This window comes from Contarinia nasturtii, unplaced genomic scaffold, assembly GCF_009176525.2.
Source record: "Contarinia nasturtii isolate CC-2019 unplaced genomic scaffold, AAFC_CNas_1.1 Cnas_scaffold_78, whole genome shotgun sequence".
Taxonomy (NCBI): Eukaryota; Metazoa; Arthropoda; class Insecta; order Diptera; family Cecidomyiidae; genus Contarinia; species Contarinia nasturtii.
In genome coordinates this window covers 3,472,828-3,499,954 of record NW_022197436.1, presented here as the reverse complement: position 1 = coordinate 3,499,954, position 27,127 = coordinate 3,472,828, and the positions used below count along the sequence as shown (strand labels likewise).

Here is a 27,127-nt window from a genome sequence, read left to right as displayed (position 1 = left end):
AGAGAGAAAGAGCTTATCAATTCCAATTGAATATCGAATTTGATAAAAACTCAGCACTTTTTTGTTTCCACTACGTTGTTGTTTTTTTGTCTATATAAACGAAAAAGTTTGGCATACAATTTGTCACATTTTATCAAGATTGAAAAGGCCTTGTTCGAAATGTTTTACCCTGAAGGGTATTCCATTCTGAATTTTACCAAAAAAAACCTGTATAAAATAGTAATTTAAACGGAAAATCCAAAATATAGAGCATGTACAATTGTTAGGAATCCATTTGAATGTGTCCGGTGTGGTTAACGAACGACATCTAGCGAAGCGAAGAAGAAACTCATCGAAATTGAACTTTTTAAGCTTCATATTCGATTCCTTTGGCTTTTTCCTGAAAGGTGCTTTTTGCTTGAAAGCTCAACTTGGAGCATCCCTTTTCAACCTGGATAAAAACGTCTTTCCATTTAAGGATATGCGGATGTGCGATTGCAGTGAAAAATGTCGGTAATGAAAACTCTCGATGTGAACTTTTTGGCTTTTATTTCTCTCATTGTTTTTTTTTTATTTTTGCTTTAATTTGTGCAGCATTCGATACAGTTTGTTATTTTAAATTTTACGGTTAATATTAGTTTTTCATTTATTTAATTAATTTTTTTTTTGTTATTAATTACTATTTGATGCGTTTCAGAAATGTGAATTATGGATTATTTTCAATCAGTTAAATACTCCAAATTCGGTCAATTCTCGTTCGTTTGATAAATACACACTGGGGTGAGTACAATTAAATGTATTTAACACTTTCAAATCCAAATTCTATCGCATTATTGAATCACATTTCATTTTCAATAAATATTTTCTTAATTTTCTTTAATTCACTGTTCATCATTTTGGTTTTATTTTTTGATTAGGTTTTGTGTGTGTGTGCTGTTTATGTCTTATTCTTTAGCATGGAACAGATTCAATATTCAAATATTAACATTAACATTTCTTAAAATCTAAATGATTTATAATCGGTTTATATTCTATATTGTTGGTTGTTTTTTTTTTATTCATGTTGGTTTTCAATTATTTACAGTTTTGGTAGTTATTTCATTTACACATCAAATAATTTCATAGCAATTTTGTATGGAACTTCCGTCACGATAAATATGTACCACATTTTTGTTTCTCACCACGCTATTATAATATATATATATATTTATGTTTTTGGAAACAAACAAAAAATTACATTTACCTGTCCACATTGTAAACATTTCCAGTCGCATTATTCAATTCAATTTTATTGGCTGCATATTTCTAAAACTACCTTAGATAGATCTATTTTTTCTTTGCTAATATTGTTTGATTCCAAAACGAATTTTTGTTTACATTTTTAATAATATTTTAAATAAGAAAGAAAAAACGAAGTCGAAATAATAGTGGGGTATTGTATGGAAGTTACTAAAGGAGAATCCTTTTTTTTGTTCATATTATTTGTTCGTTTACAATTAGAATGTGAATTCAATGAATATAAATTATAAATAACATTTGAATGATGACTTATATGTATATGTATATTACATTGATAACGCACTTGAAATATTCGATTTCATATTCCAATAAAATTGATTGCAAATTATTTTTCATCGTGTGGAAAACGACATTGCTCTGTTGAAGATCGATTATCGTTTTGATGATTATGGAGATTTGGATATGCTTTGATCCATATTAGGCTGTTAAACTGTGTGATTAGACCATATATATGCTTCAATAATTTGTATAAATGCTCCGAATGAAGTTCATCGTTAACAAAAAATGATTTTCAATGTCGAAAATAACAAAAAATATATTTAATATGGTATTGGTTACGATTTTAAACATCATTTGGATTGATATATGTGATATAGGAATATGTCTAGTTTTTTTTTGTTGTCGGTTGATTGATAGATGCATCTTATTTACTACCACTTAAAGTTGTCTGAATTTATTACTTTTGTTTCACTGTATGTTTTCTTTGCTCATATCAATTAATGCGAATCCATTATTTCATCTTAAAATCTAACAACAAACATTTAATATCTAAATCTCTTAACCGCAAAAATGGTTGTTGTGTATTTCTTGGATTTATTCAGTTCATTGCGGGTGTTTTTTTTCTTGTTCATCTCTCTTTCGTATATGATTTTACTTCATATGTTAATTCTTCGTACATGGTATTTGATAAGATTAGGTAGAACACTGATATCGAGATTGAATGATAGTGAGAGAATAGATCTGTCTGATATGCTGAATATCGAGGAATTGTTTTTTTCGTTTAATGAAGTGGATATTATGTGAATGTGAGTGTGTTTTTGTTCTTTATAAATTTTAACTGACCGGTCCAAACTTTGACTCGCTAGATTTTGACTCGCGAGTTGGTGAGGAAAATGTACTAGTTTTCATGAAAAACGCAAAAATTCTATTTAAAATCACTCTCGCAGACATCAATAACACCGTCCTAGTTCAAAATCTGGGGTTTCACATATCTTTTCGTATATATGTTTTTTATTTGAAATATGGTTTGTGGTTTCTATCGCGAAAAAAAAAAGAGTTTGGAATGGCCCGTTTGCTCTTGGCGAAAAAGAGTATATTGTTTTTAGATCATCACAATGTCATGCTGGGGATATGCTGTTTTCATTTTTTTTTCCTTCTAAATAATTTTGATTATTTTTTTTATATCAACAAAAGAATGTTATTATAAACATTGTTCTGTTTGGTTTCGCAGTGAAATCATTTTGTTCAATGTTCACATTGCCAATTTGCCCATATATACATACTCGTAATATCAATAAATTTCAATACCTATATAGCTTATAGTTGATATTTCATTTTGTTGTTGCTGCCTTTTATTTTCACTTTTAAATATTCAATGCAATGAATATTTCGAAAACTTACACGCAACTTTCAGGCCCAGGTAATGTGTCTGTGATTATGTGATTTCGATTGTTGCTGTGATGATTTCGATTCGATTCTTTATTTGTTGAGCTATTGGCGATGGTGGTTGCGTTTGTTGTTGAACTAAGACGACCGGGCGCCATACCAATGATACTTCCACCACCACCACCGCTCGAATTAGGCAATAATTGATTGGCTATCGAGCTATTACTTAAATTCAATAAATCGGAATTATTGGCAATTCGTGCATCTAAACCAAATTCATCCGTGAATTTAGTGCCGTTTGTTTGTTGTCGAAAGTCTAACAGATGATTTTGTATTTGTTGATTGTTTAATATGGATGCGGTTGCTAATGTATGACAATTTTGTGCATAATTTGTTTCATGGATTTTTGTTGAATTTAATTGTCGATAGTCTATTGTGTTTCGTTCATACGTTGAAAATGGATTTGTTGCGGACGATAAAATGGTTTTTGCTTGATTATTTTTAAGTGTGGTGCCGATCATCGCACCGGAAAATGATTGTGTTGGCTTTGTTGCGATTGAATCATAGATTGGTAACTGCAATAGCTGTTGCTGTTGAGAGCTTTTCGACATGGTTTGTGTCTTTGTTTCATTGGTGCGACGCAACGTGCTTGAATGACTAGATGGAGTTATCTTCGGTTCAAACTCTGGCTCCGTTTCCTGTTACACCAAAATACAAACAATATATACGTTAGACCGTTTTTTTGAAAATGATTGATCAACGCTTTTGCGCATTCGTAATTCATTGAATTGCATGCAAAAACTACTTACGAAAGTCGCACTGGGACTGTAATTTGATTTTGATAAAAACAATGCATCTGGTCGTAAAAGTGGGGGCGTTGTTACCGCTTGTTCTGCTTTAAATGACTGCGTACTCTCGGAATCTGCACAATGATTAATGCCATATACAGTTTTTGTTATCCAGATGATAGAGCATATGAATGAAATTCGAGAAAAAGAAACCGAAATGAAAAGACATTAGGAAAAAGTTTTATGTATTGAATGTATTATTATCGGGCGTGTAAAAGTGAAAGTATTCAAAAATTACTTTTTTGTGCATTTAAAATATCTGGTTGTTTTTCGATCTGGCTTTGTTTTATCGTATATGCAACCACATAACGCTGTGTACCGGTTCCCATATCCAGCGGTGCGGTTACAGTCATATCCATTCCTAAATGGTCCGAAAATCACAATAACAATGACCGACCGAAAGAAAGAAAGAAAGTAAAAGGGTTAAGGCAGAGAAGAAAAAAAAACGAATAGTTCGGTGGTTTGTGCAAACAAGAAAGCGTAACAAAAACACAAACACAGAGACCGGCCAAAAGCAAAAACACAAATACGGAAAATGCTTACCCAAATGCTTATCCTTATCGTCGCAAATGTTCCGTGACACGGGATCGCGTCGTTTACGTATCGCCAAAACCACAATCAATAGCACAACGATGCCGATAGCTAACAATGTTCCAGTTAATAAAGCCGCTAATGGTAAAATCGATAAACCAAATCCGCCATCTATCGACAGAATAAGAGAGAAGAAAAAAAAACAGAATGAGAATGAAAATTAGCCGGTTTATGCATGTGAAACAAATTTATGCATGTTTCTGTCTAAGCACAAGATAATAATTTGAAAATAAAATTCGTTTGACTTTTTCTCTCTCTCATGTGCGATGCTCAGCAATCATGAAATATCATATGAATTTTGAAATGTTGCCAAACGAGAAACGTTTTAGTTCAAAACTGTTTTTATCGGTGTGTGTGAGTGTGTAGTGAGTGAAAATAGGCAAAAATGTTTCCATCGCAAATATTTGCACAATACATTGTTTGAAAGTCCAAAAGCACATCATTTTTGAACAATGTTATCAATAGCCGAAAACGAGCACACCGAGTTATACACACAGACACACACACACACGCACATACAATCAACATAAAGAAATATTTGGCTCTGCGGAAAATTTGATGTAATTCTATTTTTATTTGGTACATTCTCTGTGCGCAAAATTAAAGCTAATGACCGCAACGAAACAACCATTTGCCAGAAATGGCAACAACAAAAACTTCAATATGCGTTAGATATATCCCAAAAAAAAAATTTGTTACAGATATAACAACAACAACAACAAAAAAGCGAATGACAATAGAATATATAATTTGATACTCGAGAGGATTAAACTTGTTCAGTATACGGAAAAGCACATAAAATTGCTTGCAACATTTTAACTAAACAATATTGTTATTTCCGCTTATGTGTGATGGCATGCATACGAATGTCAATCGTATACAAACGCAAGAATCCACACTACACACACCCACAGTTTGTCACAGATGATCAATACAAAAAAGCTAAACAAAAGCAGCACGACGGTATGTATAATGCTGAAATAACAATAGCTCATACAATCTCTAGAATAAAAGAAGTGCTGGGAATGAATGAAGGGAGATCGACACTCTTGCACACATTGCATTTGGTATACGAGTTTTTGGGTAAAACGAGCGAGAGCTCCGAAATAGTGAATATCTGTTGAGACCGACTACCGAACCAAGTACCAAATGAACAACGATACCGTACTGAAACTTCTAATAAAGGGAAAAAGCATAAAAATGAAAAGCATCAAAAGGGATGACTGTAATAAAATGCAATTTTCTGTCGATAGTCAAACAGAGCGCTCGTATTTCATTTTCTCGGCACACAGAGAATTGAGCGGCAGCCGTTGTTATCACCGTTTCCGTCATCGTTCATTGTCATCATCAGGCAATGATTGTAATGATGATGCCGATGCTGTGTGCTCTTGTCTTGACAAATTACGGAAAAAGTTTATAGAATTTGTCTATGGAAGTGATGTGATGTGTAACACGGGATTATATAAATATGTGGATACCGTTACAGATTGAGTGAATGATAAGTTTACAGATTCTTGATGCATGTGACACTCTCCTTCTATCCGCTGCAACAACGACAATGGCAAAATATTTTGCCCATATAAAAATATGATGAATCAAAAAAAAAACTGACACCATAAAATTAGTTTCGCTTCTTCTGGATTTTAATTACACTTTTGTTCTTTATGTCGCTTAGTTTTAGAACTTTTGAGATTTAAGCCGCGATTGTCGTTTTCATTGAATTCCAGCCACTTTTTTTTATATTGTCTCACACATTTCAGTTTATGACTCATTTCATAATTCAAAGAGAAGCTTGATTTAAGTACTTTGCATATAACTTTAGTTAATGTGCTCACGCGTGTACACTGTTCTGTTTTTCGAACATGTTTTTTTGTCTCACTGGAATTTTTCGTACATTAAAAAATATGTATGTACGTAACGGAAATTTGATAATAAAAATATATTTGCTTTTTTAGTTTTATAAAAAAACGCGACGAGGAAAATGTTTATTTATTCCCTTATCCATTTCGTGTACAATGTGATAGTGCCGAAATTTATATGGCGAGTGACATATACAGAATGTAACCTAGCAAACAATTCTTATTTGGTTTTGAATGAACAACTCAAAGTGAATTTTATTGCACAATAACAAGTGTGTAATTAGAGTGTGTGCTCAAAACAACAATGTTGAAGTTGTTGGCCATAAAATGCATCGATTTTGCTTAAGTTCATGCAACCAATCTGTTTCTGGATATTTCTCTCATATTTGAAATGTAAACTCTCTATTAATACGATTGAATAAAATAGTTAAATGATTTAATGGGCATTTTTGAGTTGAGCATCTCGTTTATCAACTAAATTATTCATGTTTAATTAAATTGCTTGGATGGTTGATATTGCTATGCATGAACTTATAAACTGATTACCATAATGCATCAAAGTCAATTAATATCGATTTCAATTTTGAGTACGCAGCCCGATTTAAATCTTGTATAGTTTTGATAGTTTTCCAACAATATCGTTTTATTCTGATTGAAATTCCGTGCCCAAAATTTATCCAAAATATTTATAAAATGTTCCAAAAAATACATATTGTTGAATTTTGTTCACCTCTAAAGCCGTTTTTGTGCAATTTTTCATTTTAAAAACTCAAATTATGGATGAAACACCACGCGTTATTTTCACTTTTACTAAATCCAAACCAAATGTAGACATCAACATTTCAAAATACCAAAATAAAAGCAAAGTGTCACATGCGGTGATTTAAAATAATTCAAAATGATTTGAATTGCTTTCAATTTACAGGGTGTGCCAGAATAACTGTCGGGTTTATATGTAATATTCATCCGACAGCTACAAAATGAACAGGTTTGCATGAGATTTATTTAACGTACCATTAAACGATAAAAGGAACGTGGCACTGTTGACATACAAGAAAAAACCAAGAGAAAAAGATCCGTTCGTACAGAAGCACTCATCAAACAAGTCAAAGCCAAAATTCCAGACAATATATTTAGCTGCCGTCATCTGAAAATTTCAGCTCATCTGGATGCCGTCAGCAGATGATGCGAAGTGAAAACAATAGAAGTGATTGTTATAGTAATACCAGTATATAACAAGCTTATATACCTATAACAATCACTTCTATTGTTTTCACTTCGTATAATCTGCTGACGATATCCAGATGAGCTGTAATATCCAGATGACGACAGCCAAATATATTGTCTGCCAAATTCGCATGAAATGCGTGCCGCGTGCGACTTATTTTCAATACGTCTGAAGCTAGTAATCAAACAAAATGGGGCAAGAATCAAATCCAAAGACCAAATCTAAAATTTTATGTTAAATCCTACTAGAAAATAAAATCAAATCAAAATTCCACTCCAAATTGTCGTCTTTTGAGACATATATAAACCCGACAGTTATTCTGGCACACCCTGTAATCGCAATCATTTAAAGAGATTAAATTTTCATTTCGTAGAAATTCAGTCATTTGTAATTGGTGTCTACCCCCTAATATGTTTCAGTTGAAAAAAAAAATGTGGGATATGCATTGAAGTAGAACATCATTTTGAGACATGCCAACAAATCAAATGTTGTGTGGTAATAAATTTATGATTTATTGAGATGTCAAATTTTTTTTGCGTCGCTTCAATTGATGCTTTTACATTATAATGTTAATCATTTTTGACGATCGATAATTGCGATCAACCTAGCGGAAACGTTGATTTATTTGAACAAATCATTCGAAATGTATGGAAAAAGGAAGCAGAAAAAAAGCGCGTCAATTCAGCAAATACGTATAAAAACAAAACAAAAAAAAAAAAAAAATAAGTCATACTATATTTCTTTCTTTCTTTCGACATTTGTACTTGCACACATTGCTTTCGTTCTACGGTTCGCATTTTTCTACTGTTTGCATTGTAAATTTGTATGTGTCAGTATTTGTTTTTGATTTAAATATCTGTCTGATTTTGTGTTCTATTTACTTTTAAGCTATAAATTATTTTCCAGTGAATTCATTCAAAAAGTGAACGCAAAAGAAAAACACCAACTTTCATCGCAACCACTGTATGGCAAGGGAGTGAATACATACGCACAGAGAGAAGGATGCAGAAAAGTGTCTATGTGTGAAAGTAAGAGAGAGAGGTAGAAAAAAATTGTAAAAACGAAACATGATTAGACTAAATAGCATGGCATAAACGAACCGTACAAAATTACCGTTTGCACTGTCATGCAAACAGAAAAGCATTTAGAGACACGACGAATAAAACGAAGAGCAAGAAAAAGGAATAAACAAACAATTATGCTGCATGGATTTGCAAATCCGAATGATTATGAAATTGTATTTCGGGAAAATTGTACATGGCAACGATGGTGTTTGTGCGCTAGTAATGTTGGTTTTTATACTCTATCTCTGATTCACGCTCCTGTACCATATATTTTCAATCTCTTTTTCACTTAGTCTTTAAAAAGATTCTATTTTTTCTTTCTTTCCTCAGTTGTTGTCACACGAGTTCGTACTTTAAATACTAGTTCACCATTTTATCATTTAGACAAATGGAAATGGGCGCAAAAAAACGTGAAACACGATTAGAAATGTTTTTGTTGTTGCTGAAACGATGTACCGCAGCCACAAAGATTTGCACCTACTTCACCCTACTTCGAAAATGCGTACTTGCTGCGCGATACAATGAAACAAATTAGGAAAACTGTGTTATTTACACCATACATCATTTAGTTAACGGAAGTTAGTGAATGTAATGAATCAAGTAAATATTTATTCAAAAATATGAATTATGTAAATGACACAATCATTTCATAAGTTAAAATAAATAACAAAAATGTAAGGTGCTTTTTTTGCATTTCGAATGTTGCTTTTGTTCAATTTGATCCTCTTATACAGGTTGATGTGTAGGTGTATTCATCCGCTTTTGTTTACCTATTTTCTCAAACAAACTAGAAACATTTCGTAAAAGTTTTTCCGTTTTTTTTTTTCGTGTGTGAATTAAATGATTTATACAAACTATGCGAATAAAGTAAGTTTGCATTTAACAAGCATTGTTTGTTGAATTCATCAAAACCTTCAATTACATCAAATATTAGAATGTGTTGCTCATTTCATACGTATTTAATGTAAAAAAAACATACCATGCGCCATAAAAGACATTCAAATCGCTGGAACAAAAACCAATATATGCAAAGCCAAAAATAAGCAAAAGACAAGAAAAGAAGAAAAACCGCAATCACACGCCGTATTCTCAAGATTCATGAGGTGAAAATCATTCAACCCCGCATCGACCACATACTCACAGGTTAGATACGCACCAAGAAAAGTGCTTGATGCTCATTTTCCATCGTTGCAATGGCTCTGCGTTTTATTCTTTTTTCTTAGGCCGGAGTTTGCCTACCCGTAAATTGCCATTAAATCAGCCGGCATGGGGCACATATAAATCACATTTTATTATAGCTGAAAGAAATTACGTACACGATATAACCGCAAGCCATAATAAACAACAGACCAACAAAGAATACCTTACAAAACACGAGATTCGAGTCACTTCACAAGTCACACAATGTGTATATCTGTTCGGCAAAACAAAAATCGTGCATTCAAACGCAAAATTGGCAAAGAATTGCAAAATTATGTCACCAGATTAGAAAATCGGCATGACTGTGGCGAAAAAAGAGGAAACGAAACACGAAATTGCCAGCACTGAAGAAATCAGAGCGAATGCAAAGCATATTGTATTTGCGTAGAGCTAGGCGTACAGTGAACAAGGTCAAATTTGGGTTTTTTTCACGAATGTTTGTGTATGAGAGAAAGAGCCGGCTTCGTTGTTTGTCGAACGTTTTCTGAGTTTTCTAATAATAATATTTAAAGCCGGAAAAACTACTCAATGAATAAACGAAGATGGAAAGTTGAAATCCATCATGACCAATGGGGGAGCAACACTCTGAATTTCATCACTTATTTTTCTAATATTAATTATTTAATGTTTGAAAACTTTTGAAATCTCCCCCTACTTATGGAAGTTTTCAATGTCCAAAATTGACACTAAAATTGAGTGTTGAGAGAAATAAAACGACCGAATGGCGCACAAATACTAACTAACTTCGCCTTTTTTCGAAATATAGACGAAACTTCGACAATGAACAGGAAACAAATCTTTGAATTTTACTTTGTTGGCGGATGGATTTTCAAGTGTTCCTTTTTAAATTTGATTTATTCCATATATTTTGAGTTTTCAATTTGAAAAGCACATAAATCTCAATGCTGCAAATGAAATATATGGACATCATTCATTGTTCTGCCTCTTCTCTTTCCATAAAATAAATGTTTACTGCATTTAATTCAATATTTTGCTTTCTGCAAACTGGAATAGTGCTGTTATTAATAACAGTTACTTGGACCGCAAAAAGCGGCAGCATGGAAGAGAAGGTGAGATACACACCCGAAATCGATGCTATAGAGTGCTACTATTCACTGGCAATGGTTTGAATTTTATAAGGCCACGAATGAGGTGTAGCCGAAATATGCAAATATGAACACGAATCCGTCAAAAAATTACATATTTTAATTTCGATATTTTTTTGCTGGTAAATTTGGATTGTTGCATAGCAGTCATAGTTGTTTGTGATTGAAATAAAAAAAATTAAGATTTTTATCAAAATGCTGTGTTATTTTGTACTTTTATTCAAGCCGACATTAATATCCCGTGGAGTAAAAAGATTAAGTCTAGCTTAGCTATTTATATCAGCTATTGCTATAGCGAAATAAAAATAGCTGCTAAGTAACGCATCTCTTCGCTCAGACGCTGTGAATGCTGGATATAACAATGATCTGATTTAAAATGTTAATCATTTGAATTAATGATACCATTGTTTTGTCCAGCATTCACAGCGTCAGAGCGAAGAGATGCGTTACTTAGCAGCTAATTTTATATCGCTATAGCAATAGCTGATATAAATAGCTACCTAGGTCTTAATGTATGCTTTAGGTTAAAAAAACCAATATTAATTTTTCATTCAACTGATTCTATCTGATAAATGTCTAATTGTGTGTAATTTGTAAATTCCTTAACAAAAAACAATAATTGAGATTGTTGCTTTGTTTTTGAGAAACTTACTGATTAAAGGCTCAATGAATTTCCTTCACATTGATTGTGAAAATTGCATATATTTTTTCAATCAGAAAATTTGCACATTTCATTTCATTCTGTTTCATAAATTTCCAGCAAAGGTTTTTTCTTTCTTTCTGTCAAATTTCCAAAGCATTTTTTTTACCTAAAAAAATTCCATTTAATTTCTATCACATTCTTTCATCTTCTCCTTCCCTCTTTCACATTTTTGTTTTACATTTCCAAATGAAATAGCACAGCATAATCATGGTTAATGCATTCAGTGGCAAAACCAACACACAATCCAATCGAGAATGTGCTTCTTCCTAGAAAATGAATGCTTTGCGCGCACAACAAAGTTAATTTGAAACAAAAAAAAATATATATGAGAATGAATATGACGACGAGGCAGAAGAAGACGAAGAAGAAATAATGCGATTTTCGGTGCGTTCATGCATCGTTATTTTGTGAAATTATTTAAAATTTAAATTTTTCATAAATTTATTTGTGTGCTGCCATGAAATGGTTTGAAAAAGTGTTGGATACTATGTACAGTGCGATGGTGTTTCTAGCCTTGAAGGCTTTTCAATGGTTTATTTTAATTTGTATTCACTTGATTTTTCTGTTCCTTTTTTCACTTTTTGACCCAGATGATGGGAACAAAATATTGTCGGTAATTAACATTTTGCCAAAAAAAAAAGTAGAAAAAAAAACGAATAACGAGATGCTTTATTTCTGTGTGCTGCGAAATTTCTTGTTTTTGTTGTTTCCAACTTTTTTTTCTAGCCACATTTCGGTCATATGGAAAGATAACTTCACAGCCTTTTGTGCAGCCATTTTCTTGAATCGTTTTGTCTTAAATTGCCATGATTTCGGCAGCATCTTAACATGAGATTATGTGTCGTTATTTTCTTTTCATACAAAAAAATGTTACATTTAATTAGGCAGTTTTTTGCCAATACATACTGTATTTTAATGAATTTGTCGCAAGTTTTGCAAGTTTTTTTTTTCGCTAAAAAGTAATGTTTGGACCGAATACAAAAAAGGTTGACTATAAACAAATGAAACAAACAAAAGAGACGGAAAAATACACACAGGCGAACAAAAAATAGCTGTATGAAGTTGAAGTCGTCAGAATTTGATCGAATTGGTTGCGAGCCTGTAACTGACAGTTTTTCTCTCTCTCTCTCCGTCATTCATATCAAATAACCAACGAATTTTCACATTTTTGTGCCATTCTCTTTATTTATTAATTTCATTTTATTTCAAGTTTGTGTTTTTGTTTAATTTTTCCAGACAGTTGTTTTCACAAGAGTAACAACACAGAGACTCCGGTCACAATTTACTTGCAAACAATTTGAATGTTTGCTCTTTTGAATATATTGACACCTCAATCGTTGTACCCAAGCGAAATATCAGTGGTTTGACCATTTTTTCCACATGGAGACATTCGCCAGCATTTACACACCATTTTACTTCAACATCGAATTTATTTCTTTCTTCCTACATCTTGCTCTCTGTCTCTCTCTTTCTATCTCCTCCTCACTGTCTCCTATCTAATTTTATCGTTTGTAAGCATATTTCAAGTTCACCCAACTCAAATTCAATTTTCAACATACTCTAAAATTCATGCCCCAAACTACTTGATTTTATTTGATTATATTACTTAAAGCTTCGGCATTCAGTTGCACATTGGTTTTGCAATGTGCTTCTCCATTCAATTTCATCGTAACGTTGTCGAAGATGCTTTTCATTTTGTTTGCCGTTTCGATTGTAAGAACTTATGTCCGACTGAATGTACGTGTGTACATGTATGCATGCGTATTTATATGTCAAACGCTAATCTACCGGATGATTTGGGTGTATTTTGAATGTTTCATATGGTACAGCAGATATCTTGGAGCATAAATGGTTGTATACGAAGCTTGATTTCGTTCTTAAGTTTCATTATAAATCGTCATTTGATTTTCTATCCTTTCCAAATAGTGAGCGTTGCTAGGTGTTTTTGTGCAACCCATCAATAACTAAATTATTTGATAGACTAGAACATTGGATTTAATTTCGATATTTAACTTATATTTCCTTGTCACTTTTTCGGTCAAATCATTTACTTTTCCGAATGGGATCGAACGTCAATATAAATACAGTTCGATACAATTTTCATTTTGTTCATCGCCCTTCGGCGACGTAATTTCAATTTCTTTTGGCTCGTTTTATATGTTGTATATTGAATCTTTTTAAATAAACAAACATTATCTACTTGAATAAATAAATATACTGAAACTAATTTTCGATTAATCAAATATTTTTCGACAACATATCGAAAGGGTGAAAGATCGAATTAGAACGACAAATGTGAAATAGTGTCAATTCGATGAATGATCAAGTTTTCCCGAACAAAAATAGATAAAAGAAAAAAATCAATTGAACAAAGTTTTTCGATTGAGCCATTTGAAGAGTGAACAAAAAAAAAAAGTTTTTTGTCGATGCGGAAACAAACAAAACATGAAGGGGAAGAATATTAAGCATAACAAATTCATGTATATGCTCAATATATGTTCAATTGACTACAACACAACGCCATTGTATTGATAATCGAAAATTGAAATTTGAACTTGAAAACATGTTGAAAAATCGAATGAGTCTCTACATCGTTCAGATTGGATTTTTAAGGATCCAAACGGTATATATGCATGTTAACGTTATTCCAAATCTAATTGTTGCAATGAAACCTTATCCGCACAGCTAATCGCTCGGAAAATCAATTTGAATAAGTATTATATTTGCTTTTGGGATTTACAGAACATCCAGACAAATCCATCTGAAAAAAAATCATTCGCAACCTACAAAAATTTTTCATGTCCAACCGATTTAGATGAATTACCCCGGAAAATGTCGGTGCAAATTTGTTAGGTTTAATCTTGACATTTTTCCATTTGTAAAATTAATAACTTTTTTTTCTACTACAAAATAGTTTTTATATAAAAAATGAAAATTTTTGTTGAGATTAAATGTTTTCTCTCTTTTTCATTTAAAAAAAAAAAACAATTGCTTGGATTTTTTGTTTGTTAAATAAATGTTCCGCATTCTCATTGGAATAGAATTCGCACAGTAAATGATCTCAATACGAACACAAAATACGTTAGTGAAATTGTAAATTCAAAGTCACTGATCTCTCTCTCTCTATTTTCACTCTCTGCGCGAGCACTGTATACTCCCGGGACGAGAGCATTCTCGAAAAAAATCCGAAGTTCAAAAGGAAATGAAGAGATGTGGAAAATAGAACGGAGAAAATTAAAATATCTTTTAGAGCCGCATACATCACAATCAAGTAATATTATATGCCATGTGAATTTATTGATCGTCTGATGTTTCGCTTCTAAGAACCGCCACGGCTGCTGCTTCTGCCTCCCGTATATTGTTATTATTGTTGTTGTTGTCGACTTTTTTTTCAGCACACACCCACTCTAACGTTTCTAATATACCGACTGTCTCGCTGTTGTTTTGTCAACGTACAATAATTTAAAACGGAACAAAAGAATTTACTTGTGTAAAAGGTGGAACAGTGGCAACATCGAGAGTGAAAGATAGAGAGAGAGCGAAAGAAATACCGTCGCTATTGTCATTGCTACAGATGCATGTTTGTATAACATGAATAATATAAATGCTGTGAAAAGGGAAAAAAATCATTTGCGTTTTTTTTATGAAAATTTTAAAAGTATGTGAGTTTTCATTGTCTAATGCCGGTTGTGCGCATCTGAGCTTATCTCGTGGATACTATATTTTGTTCGGTAATTTCGAGAAACGATATATTTTATACCAGAGAGATGAGAAAGTGAAAATATAAAAATGAAGAGAAATATGTAAAGTTTTCGGGCCGAAAAGAGTGCCACTGACAAAAATGAATCTCAGTCGCTCACAAAATGCGGGCAAATTCAATGAGAACAAACCAAAACGACAAGTGTAACAATAGAAAATAGAAAGTAAGAGCAAAACGGGAATATGAGAAAGAGAAAAAAAACCCAAAGAGTGACAGCAGTGCCAACAATTTTACATTTTCCACTCTCGCAAAATGTCGAATAGCTAGAATAAAGTTATGTATTTTGTTTTCATTTTCCACGTCTTTGCAAATGTAGCAAATGAATAGCACTTTTCGACTCGAGAGTCCCGCACCATCAAAATAAAGAAATTGATAAGCAGAACGCATACAATAGATAAAACGAAATGGAAAATGATGAACGGAATGGTGAAATCGAAATATATATAAAAAACAACACGCATAACATTTTAGCAAAAAAGCATGCTCACGCTGACTGCCATATGAGTTTGTTACCTGTGTGAGCCAGTCACACAGAACACGCACAGCCACACGCAAACTCACACACACACATCCCGCATTTTTATGCAAATTTAAAATCAAAGTCTCATTCGCCAGATAAACTGAAAGAAATAATTCGGAAAAATTGAAACATTTTCCGTTTTGTCTCGCGTGCTCTTTCATTCAAACCACCCACACAACTGCTAACTCGAATCGGATATCTCTCTCTGTGTGTGTATTTCAATTCTTCAATACGATTTTTTTTATTTAAATCAATCACGACAACTACATTTCCTGAACCTTAGTTTGAACAAGAGAATCAAAATACAAAAAAAATGAGATTGGGATCGATTCCAATTTCAAGCAATTGCCTCTGGTTGCCTCTGTTACCAGTAAAACACCTTGTTAGTAGAACAAAAAAAAATGAAACATTTGAAGTAGATTCAAACCTTGAAATTATAACTAAAGGAATGTTGCCATGGTTTGACGAAGGATAAAGATTTGAGAGAGGTAGCCAAATAGACCAAATGTGCGTCATCGTTTCGAATTTACTGAAATTCATGCTGAAAACTTTCGATTCGAAAATCGTTTGTTTTCATTGTGAAAGGCAACCGATTTTCACCTAATTATTATTTGTGATGTAAAATGAACATTTATTTTTATTGAGCCTTTGTGGCGTCAAACTAAATTACACTCATAACCAAATCTCATCACTATAATGAGTTTATTTATGTATGTTATAATAAAGATCAAAATTGGAAAAACAATATTCGAAATAATAGCATAAAGCGCACGACTTTCGTTGTATGTTTCCCTAGATGTTTCCACAAATCTGGCTAAAGCATTCACCATCTGAATCACATCACTATACTATCATTGTTGCAAACCATAGCAGCGCCGACAACAACAATAATAAAAAAAATCTCATCACAACTTCGATATTTTTCATTTCCGAAGCGAACACAATAAAGCGAGTTTATTAAACACATTCTTGATAGAAGCACAATTTCTGGTAATGACGTCGATTAATTATTATTGATTTTTTTTCTTGCTCAATGTATTTCGCTCTTTTCCTCCGATAGATACGTGTTTTTTTCTCATTTTCTCATCGAAATTCAAAAGAAAAGGACAAAAAGAAGTAAATCTATGGATCGCATTATCTATAATTTGACAGGTATTGTATTGAAAATGTGGAGTTTCAATTCGATTCAATTGAGTGTCCATCATGAAATCGCATGTTTTGTAACCATCTCAATCTTTGTGTGTGTAAAATAAATTCTTTCGGTTCGAAAGAATGTTTCAATTTTCTTTCGTTGACCCGGATAATCCAAATGCTTAATGTATCCTCAAATTGATTTCTTTTTTATGTCAAATGTTTCAATTTAATATATGTGTATTTATTTTTTTGTTTTTACAATGTTGAAAGAAAGAAATATACACACACAGCTGGTGTATTCGAAAAATCGCTAGCGAAAAAGATGGGACAAAAGAGAAATGTACAGAAAGAGGGTGAGAAATAAGCGCGAGACGCACGACGCGCGACAGGCGATTTCATCTTTATCATATTTGGAAGGCTGTGTAGATTTATCTTATTCGCAACAATCGGTGACAAGGAAGCCCATCATAATACTGAAATGTGTGCCACTGTTATCCAGTTGAGTGTTGAGTGTATTCGAACGGATAACTTAAATGTAAATCTAAGATGTGTGGATAAATTCAGTCGCATGACAGCACACATACAATGTGTGATCTCCCTTTCTCTCTCTTTGTGTGTTCCATGTCGCTATGTGATTGTGACATTTGATGTGTGGAAATATAATATTTTTATCCATTGAATGGATCTTGATCTACCGAAAAGGAAACAGTCAACAGGAAAACTGAGAAACAGCAGCAGCAAAAGTCACATACACGCAGTGTTTATAAGTCACAATAACGAAGACAGTGGAAATAGCAATGACACAAATGTGAAAATGGTTGCGCGACACGATGAAGAAAAGCGTGCCGACAAATAGTCAGAATCAGAAAAAGAAAAAGAAACAAGTAAGAACAAAAAAAAAAACACTGCATTGGTCGTTCGTATGTGTGGAGCGACGGAGCTGGCTCAATTCTGATTTTGATTCTAGCATAAAAAGATGTAAGATGACGATGGGAGATAATGTTTAAAAAACGATGTAGATTGAATATATTTTGATCTGTTCGCTCGATGTGTTATGTATTCGGTGTGTGCACATGTTTGGTTTAACGATGTACATGAGAAAACAGAATGGGTATGCTCGCTACGTTTGCTGTAAGCAGCAGGCTCTCGTCGTTTCATGCTTTCGCCATTTGTTTATCACTTCGAATACACTTAATAGAAAACTCTTTATGCATAAATGGTATATACAATGAAAGATGCTGGTAAAAAGACACCACAGCAAACCAACTGCATAAGTACCTGTTCTTTTTTCCGCTTCATTTATTGCAATGTCTTCCAGTACAGTTGGCTCTGAACGTCCCTTTTGATTTACGCTGTATACTATTAAGTGTAATGTAGGCGCACCACCATCAATATGAGATGAATGTGACGATGAAGCTGATGATAATTCCGATGGCGATAAATCTAAAAGAAATAGTAGAAATGGAATGGTGAGATAAAAAATACGATAGTCAAACGGGAAAAATTCACAAGAGAAATACGAACAATAAACCAAAGTAAACAAAAGAAACGAAAAAAATAAACGAACCTGCCACTGCTCCAACTAAGAAAACGATATATTCGAATAAAGTGGCAAAACATAACAAGCGTAAATTATTTGTGAACTGTGCTTTAAAACGCATTCAATGTCAATAAATTCATGGCATGAAATTTTACCGAGAGAGACAGAGAAAAACAGACGCGCACTAAGTTAATTTTAAAAGTGGCTACATTTTTTCCCGCCATGTGAACATTCATCGATAAAAATGTAGCGAGTGAGCGAGTGCAAGTGAGAAAAACTTGTAAAATTGTGAGAAAGCACACCACCAGAACGAAATTGATGCAGAGAAAATGTGTAAGTTAATATGCATAATTGGCTGTGTACATATCCCCGAGTGTTGTCGAGCAACAGAAACATGAATTGAACATTTGCACGCTTTGCTTGGGTAATTTTTCGTAACAATTTTATGGGAGAAAGAAGCGAAAAAAAAAATATTCGATTATTCACTTTCTCAAATAAAATAATGTCTTCGGCTATTATCAGAATCAGAAATGGAAAAGGCAACGTAAAAATAGATGCAGCCATTTCAATTCGATTTCGTAATTACACAGATAACTCTGCGGCTGGCGAATATTTCAAGCTAACCGTTTTTTTGGTCCAACACACACAAGAAAGGGAAAATAAAATCGACCCATAGCACGCTCAAAACATTGCATGAAACAAAAAAAGAAGTCACCAAACGAAGAATGTAAAAAAAAGAACGGTGTAAAACAAATGTTTGGGTTTGGGTTGTGCGGATATTTTTAGCGGTACCTACCTGCCAAATCGATGCGAAATAGTGGTATATCACTGAAGGCACTTGTAATATTCAAACGCAATTTTCTCGTTCTCGAATCATATGCCTCCAACAAAAAATATTGTGGCAGTCCACCATCGTAGCCGGCAACACATTCTAATTCCATTGTTGTTGGCGGCGATTCGTATGAATCGACAATCACATTGTTACCGTTCAAATGATGATTATTTATTGCGCTCGGCATTGGCTTCGGTTCGGGTGAAATGGATGACGATGATTTTAAGTAAGCGGCATTTGGTTTGTGCAGCTGGCCACCACTAGTTTTCATTTCGAGATTGTTATAATTTTTATGGTTGTCAGAGCGTTTTTGGTTTTTGTTGTTTTTTCGAGCATAACTGTCGTCTCTGGCTTGATGATTGCGGTCATTTCCACCATTGGCAACAGCTTCATTGCTAGCGGTTATCATAGATTTTATCGTTGACGTCGAAAATAACCGCGACGATGACGACGGCAACGACGACAACGACGACGATGATGATGATAATAGGTCTGGTACAGTGGCTGAGCCGCTTTTGTCTCCTCGATCGCTGCCGCGCCCACCGTTTATGGTTTGCATTGTTGCTGCTGCTGTCGCTTCATAGTTTATTCGAAAGCTCATATCGTTTACAGTGTCATCCTCATTTGTTTTATGGCCATTACTTCCTTTTGCCCAACTTTTCAGGTTACGTTTTATGTCCGGACGAAAATTTTGTTGTTTCACATTCCTTTGATGATCCATTCTCGATGTCATGTATGACAAATTTGATTTGGCTGTTAAAAATGCTGGTCTCGTCATACCATCATCGCTTGAAATTCCATCTTCTACACTTTCACCATAATCAATGCCGATGTCATCGCCCACTACAACAGCATTGAGGTTTTCATCTTTTGTATGAGGTAAATACAATTTTTTATTATTATCCGGATTGTAACTTTTGGTATTACGACGATTTTTTGTGCTTCTCTCACGTACACCACCATTGACTGCGTCATCAACAGTACCAACACTACTCGTACCACCACCATCACCATTGGCCAATAAAGTCTTTTTATTAAATTTTCCCATGTTTATCGTACCATTTTTGCTTTTGCTGGTCGACTTTTTACTGGCTGTTGACACGAAAGCATTTCGATCTTTCATGTACTCGGTATTTATGTAATTCAATTCTTTTGGTCCATTTAATTGCTGCTGGTTATTGTAATTTGCGTTTGAATGTGCTGCTGAGGCCGTTAGATTCGTTGAGTTCATTGTTATCGCGTAAGTGCTCGTTAAATATGGTCGTAACGTGCAATTACGTAATGGTGCCGGTTTAGCTACAATAAAAACGATAGAAGTTTTTTTTATATTTTAATTTTTCTTTTTCTTCCTTAAATGTGTATTTGCACGATTTATTAACAAACTAAACGTGAAATAAAAATATGGTGCTGTTGACCGAGATCAAGCGCAGTTGATGGGAGGAAAGAGAGTTTATTACATTTTTTTATGTGAAATGAAAATACTTAAAACACATAAATAATTAAACAAACGAAACAAAACAAAAAATGGAATAAAAGACGCTTAGACACTATGTTAAAAAAAATATGATGTGGGAGAGTAAGGAAATTTTAGATAATTACCTGCAGGAACCACCTGAAATAGGCACGGTTCCGTTTGTTTACCGATTGAATTCCTTGCCCAACACGCCAACGTACCGTATTCACGTTCATTTTTCGGTGTATAAATCAATTCACTAACCGTCTCGATAATGTGTCGACCTGAGCAATAATTAATCACACGTGCATGTGTGTATGTTTTGGTACACACACGAAACGGGAAAGAAAGAAATTATTTATTTATATTATAAACACATCACAGATAAGAAATCATTTCCTTGCGCCACAAAATATGATATTATGGACTATGAAAGAGTGTCGTTTCGCTGTGCAAATCACAATCGAAATTTTGGGAAAAAAAACTATACAGTGTGGAAGCACCACCATTTGGGGAAAACGAAAAAGAAATATTATGTGTTCAACTCACGAATTGAAGAACATTTGACTTTTGACAGTGGTAAAAAGGTTTCTAGTTAAGAAGTAAACGCGCGATGCACACGAGGCACGTGTTTGATGTGTAATTGCGTCACACATGGCAATGTGATAAATCACACGAAATGACTGGTTTACAGCAGCGGCGAAAAAAAAACCATTTCAGTCTATTGTAAACGCATTACATTTCCAAAAGATTATTTCCCTTCATGATTTCCCGTCCACGCGTTCACAGTGACAGACCATTTATGGAGTATAGACGACATCAGCACCAAGCATATTTAATATTGACAAACGATTTCGAAACTGAAGCGTTCAAATAACAAAAAAAATCACTAGCTACAACGAGGATGGCTCAATGAAAGATATCTTCAAAGTTCAAAAAGCACCGATTAACAGATATTTTTCAGGCATTACATGAAAAACGTGCGACGACATTAAAAACCTAGTTGGAAATGTCGCCGAGTCTTTTTTTTTTTTTTGCTTTCTATTTTATGTGTTGTCGGTTCAATGGTGTCGGCTAGCCACTGAATTTGTTGCATTTGGTTTTGATGGAGATTTACAAGTACGACAAAAACCATGATGTTTTTTATGGAGAAATCAGCGCATCACATGCGTCTCCAAATGTGAACGAAAATGGAGACACACACATACACATGCAAACGAAGAATAAAAAAAATGTACAAAAAAACATTGCCGGGATTTCAACGAAGGGAAGTCACATATGGATTGAATCGCCCCTAATGGCATTCAATGTGCATAATAGTTTCGTAACAAATGCGTAATGTGTGTGTGTGTATTTTTTGTGACATTTTGGATGTTCAATCTCAAACTTTAAGTTACAAATGGGCACCATTACTCTATATTGCCCATTCATCATTTAAAAATCGATTTGGTTGGCTCCCCTTATTTCGGTGTCGATTTAAACAGTCACATGGAAATCAAAAAGAATTACAAATATCACACGACTCCATGTCGATTTATTTACACTTTTGTAATAAAATATTTTTATCATCGCATTGCAATAATTATATGCTTTTGTGAAATTGAAATATAACCATTCGATCGGTATGTTTAAGCGACGCTATAAATAATGTTGTTAATGGGTGGAAAATCCCAATTGTGAAAGTATAAAATAACACTGCCAGTCTTTGGTCGTGGGACTTAATGTAAAATGTGTGATAGTAGACGAAGCAAACCATTGTTGAAATCAAATCAAATTTTTGAAGATTTTGATACTGTAGAATTATTGAATTATCATCTATGACGATTCACTTCAAAAAGGTGCTGCAAAAATGAAAGAACCCTTCGGAATGTTGGTTGTTGGTTGAAGGTCAACTTTTCCCTTAATTTCTGTATATTTTGGTGAAATGGCCGGAGAATGGCATATAACGAAATCAGCTACGTTTCACATTAAGCCAAAGACTGTCCGCACGTGATCATTAAATACAAAATGAATGTGCAGCTATTTCAAGTTAGTTTATGTTAACATATACCAATTCGCTGTTGTTGCTTCGACCAACATTTCGAAGTGCTGATTTCGATTTTCAATATATAAATTTGCAAACCGCTTTTTTATGATTCATGAAAATATGCAAATTTGTTGTACTGTGTTGAAAATAAAATACATTCCATGTCGTCCACTGCGATATGATACCTTTTTATCAATTAAATGACACAATTTATTAAGTTTGAAACAACAACAAAAAATTCAACCAACGAGAATATAAATTAAAGAATTATTGTGGTCACGATAAAAATTTCGTCAATTAATATGAGATCATGGAATGGTGTGTTTGTGGCGCTGGTGAAATGAAAATAAAAATAAAAAAAAACGAAAATTCGCTGAAAATACGAATAATCAACGGATGCTTACCATCACTTTCACCATGTGTTTCTTCCGAATCGTAAAAAATTGAAGCACTTTTCGAACCATCCGTTCCACCGACACCGACATCCTGTACGGTTGTATAATGTCCATGTGGCACTTCAAAACGTTCACCGCTGCTTGAAAAACTCCATTCAAATTCTACATCAGGTGGATCGGCATTCACGCGACACGGAACCGATATTGATTCATCTAATGACGCACCAACTACCGACACTGTTGATTCAGCGCATACAGGCGAATCTATTAAAGTACAAAGAATACAAGAAGAGTGAGAAAAAAAAAACAAAACAAAATAATAAATTATCATTTAGGAAAATCAACAGATGCAATATTCTTTGGTCTTGATGAATGAAATTCTCTAGGGGGACACGTGGATTCATTGTTTAGTACTAAATATTCTTGTTGCCAAAAAATATAAATATCTCATTCAAAATTATCGGTGACAAAATTTTATACTTCAGTTTTGATAAATAAGTGTTCAACAAATGGAATAGCGACACAATATATTTGACAATGAAATGACGGATTAGTGGAATAGCGGGATTAGCATTTATATAGTGGAATCACGGTACAAACTTTTGTGAATCCCCCTTAGAAAATCCCTGCCATGGATGGGAAATGCAATTATGTTTCGTATGTGACACCGACACTATTTTCCCATTTGATTGAAATTGTTTTCAGCAAAATTCATCAAAATCGAAAAAGAAATATGGAAAAGATTGTGCTGAGAGAAAAATGCAATAACAAACTCCTTACTGATTTTAGAGTGTTTCAAACGGGAATATTCATCTGCTCACATTTTTATTGAGCATCAGGATATTGATGAAATAAGTCTAAAATATATCAAGCAATGCCATTGTCAGTTATTGTTCTGTTCGTATACACAGCATTGTTGCGTGTGCTCCTATGGACATGTACGTTATATTATTTTTTTTACTTTATTATATATTCATATGAATAATACCAAAAATGTTCAACAACTCATTTCCTGTTTCCGTTTTTCATGCGAAATCAAATATTATGCGAGAGAATGTGAGTCTGAAAAATACTAGCATGCGGGATCGAATGAAAAAAATCAGCAACCAGAATGTAAATAATACGGGAATAAAAGTTTGAGTACGATCAACAATTTGAAAACAAATAGCATTGACATGAGCATATGCGTGTGCTTGTTATATACATTATGTGAATGCTGCACTCTATTTTTAATGCATTCAAAAACTATACATATATTCGATCGCACACATATAGCGATAAAAAGGTTTACGCTGACGCAAAAAGAAATAAGCAATTCCGTATTTGATATACGGTTGGCATTTTGATGGAATGTATTCACAATTTGATAAAGAAACACCCTTTGCTTCCGAATACAATCGTTTGAAAAGGTTAAAAAATGTAATACACCTTTGTAACATCGCTTTATATGTTGACAGTGTTTTCTACTTATGGCTCTCTCTATTTCGCTTTCTTTCGCACTCTACCTGCCTCTGGAACTTATATCACTCATGCAATTTCAATAAAACGTGAGATTTTTTTATTGAAAACAGAAAATGTTGGAAATTTAAATTAAAATAGTTACGACACAATTCCCTTTTGTGATTCTGAATTTCTAGGAACAGAAAAATGTATAGGTGTTCAAACTAAAGCGTACCTCTTGGAAATCGAATTAAGTTTATAAAAATTAATCGCATTTTGATGGAATTCTGTATTGTATGTACAGCCTGTTTGAATCACTACAATACATCTGAAAAAGTATGTTGCACAACAAAACTAAAGTCGACGCACTAATGAAAATAATGAACAGTTACTACTGCAATAGTTTGCAGTACTTTTATGTTCACATCTTCGGAGCGTAAAATAACCAATCAATGATGCAGCAAAAGTGCTTAGATTACCAGTTTCATTTCCAGCTCTGAACGGAATTATATAAAAGTGAATAACATGTCGATGGCCACGCTGATTACTATCCACAAAGACTAATCACAACTCGAACACTATCCGCCAATAAAATTTATGAAAAAAAAGGGAATCGAATCTGGCTGCACGAACTAATTGCAAAAAGACAACGATCCAAAACACAAGAGTAATCGATGTAAACAATTCAAAGAAGGAAGAAAATCAGATCAAAGTTTTAAATTGGCCTGCACGGTCTTCAGATTTGAATCCAATCGAAAACAAGGTCACTTTTAAAGGCGGGGCAGTGAGCAAAAAAAAAAAGTCCGGAGGAATGTTCCATTATCTTCATGGCTTCAGCGACCATGGCCGACGTTTGATGTTGAATACGCAAAAATGTTGACAGAAGGTATGAAAAATCGTCATGTGTTATTAAGGGAAATAGTGAGTGAATCATGGTCTAGTGAGTGGATTATCATTTTATCTGACTCCGTAGAGGTGGACATGGTCTAACCAGACACACAAACAGTTTCAATTAATGCAAATTCAGCCGTATTGTAGCGAAACAAACAGGCTGTAATTCTCTCAACTACCACATCATTGTCAATAACTTATCTGCCCTTTTGTCTATGAAAAGATTTTTATAGGTGCAATTCAGCGAAACTGTTTGATCATTCAAACGACCGAACAAAATTTTGTGATTAAGCTGAAAATTCGTGTTTAACTCAGTCTAGCCTAAAATAAGTGATTAAATTCGATTCAACAATAATGGAGGAAAGAAAAAAAAAATAAAAAAAATATATTTTTTTTCCGAAGAATGCGAGCTAATCGCATGCTATTCACTAATTTTACATTCTCTATGAATAAACTTGTCTCCGCCAAAGCAGAGTAGCAAAACTTTGTCAATCTAAAATCAATTACGGACATAGAGATTGTAAAGTATTTTCCAAAAGAAACTCGTTTCAAAACCGTCTCTGATTTTTAACACACAAAAAAAGTGCAAACGTATAAAATAGTTGAGCAAATCAAATATCGAATGTGAGTTTTAAACTGGCATGTGGCGAAACGAATAGATATAGAAATCAAACTTTAACTACATTTCGTTCACCTCGCATCCATTGTTTGGAGCAACAATAGCGTAAATGGAAATAGATTTGAAGAGTTCTAAACGTACGTCGACCATTTTGTAAAAGTCGACGAAAAAAAAATAAATTCTCTGTTTTATGTCACCAAAGTAAATGAAAATATACCGTATGAACATTGGTTAAAGGATAAATGGATGACAAAAATGGACAAAAAGAGAGGAAAAAAGAAGAGAAGTATACGTGTGTTCCACGTAGTTTTCTTATAAATATTTATTGTCTAATGCTGTTTTCGTGTTCATAAATCATTTGATGTATGAAGAGTATGCACTGCACACACACCAGCATAACAACAAAGAGCATTTACGCGTCGCGTATGCTGTACAAATAACACCAATTGGTCACATACACATAATGTCCGACGTTCGGGTTAAACCGCATCGACACATACGTTGGAGCAGACACAGAATGGAAAACAATAAAGACACAAAGTGAGTAAATGAAAACAGACGGGAGAAAAGTCTGTCTCTAGTGCACTATGTTCCAAATTATTTATATAAATGTGGTGGATGTGTGTGTATCTTTGTTGAAAAGAATACAAAAAGCAGCAACAACGTAGCAGCAGCATCTCGTGTTCATTTCTCGCTTCAATTTTAACAGAGAGAAAACAACGAATGACAAATTTTTGTTATCCGACAAATCATGGTTTAATAGAATCAAACGAAAACTTGGCAAAGTTTTTGAAAACTTGAATTCGCAATGAGTTTGGCAAAGCGAAAACTTTTCAAAATGAATAAACGAATTGACCACCTTTGCCCCCATCATTAAAAGCATAAAATAAGGATGTATTTGTAGCGAGTGCTTACTCTTTCTATCTTTATATTTCTCTCAATCTCTCATTCTCGCTATTCTGTTTGTCATTCATTTTCGTCCCACAAAGCACTACACTGAAGTAGTTTAGTTACATGAGTTTTCGTTGTCATTAC

At 33.6% G+C, this 27,127-nt stretch overlaps 1 protein-coding gene across 3 annotated transcripts in view; it reads right to left on the bottom strand.

Moving 5' to 3' along the window:
* Positions 1-1,022: 1,022 nt before the first annotated feature.
* The window catches only part of LOC116348143, a 408,212-nt gene continuing 382,107 nt past the window's right edge, over positions 1,023-27,127 (bottom strand). For all 3 annotated transcript variants that reach the window (XM_031779139.1, XM_031779069.1, XM_031779222.1), the window contains 8 exons: positions 23,152-23,406; positions 20,868-21,005; positions 19,233-20,564; positions 18,175-18,339; positions 4,275-4,433; positions 3,970-4,092; positions 3,693-3,805; positions 1,023-3,581 (listed from right to left, as the gene is read on the bottom strand). In XM_031779139.1, coding sequence (XP_031634999.1) covers positions 2,895-3,581; positions 3,693-3,805; positions 3,970-4,092; positions 4,275-4,433; positions 18,175-18,339; positions 19,233-20,564; positions 20,868-21,005; positions 23,152-23,406 — 2,972 coding nt within the window. In that variant the 3' untranslated portion in view covers positions 1,023-2,894. The remainder of the gene's footprint in view (positions 3,582-3,692; positions 3,806-3,969; positions 4,093-4,274; positions 4,434-18,174; positions 18,340-19,232; positions 20,565-20,867; positions 21,006-23,151; positions 23,407-27,127) is intronic.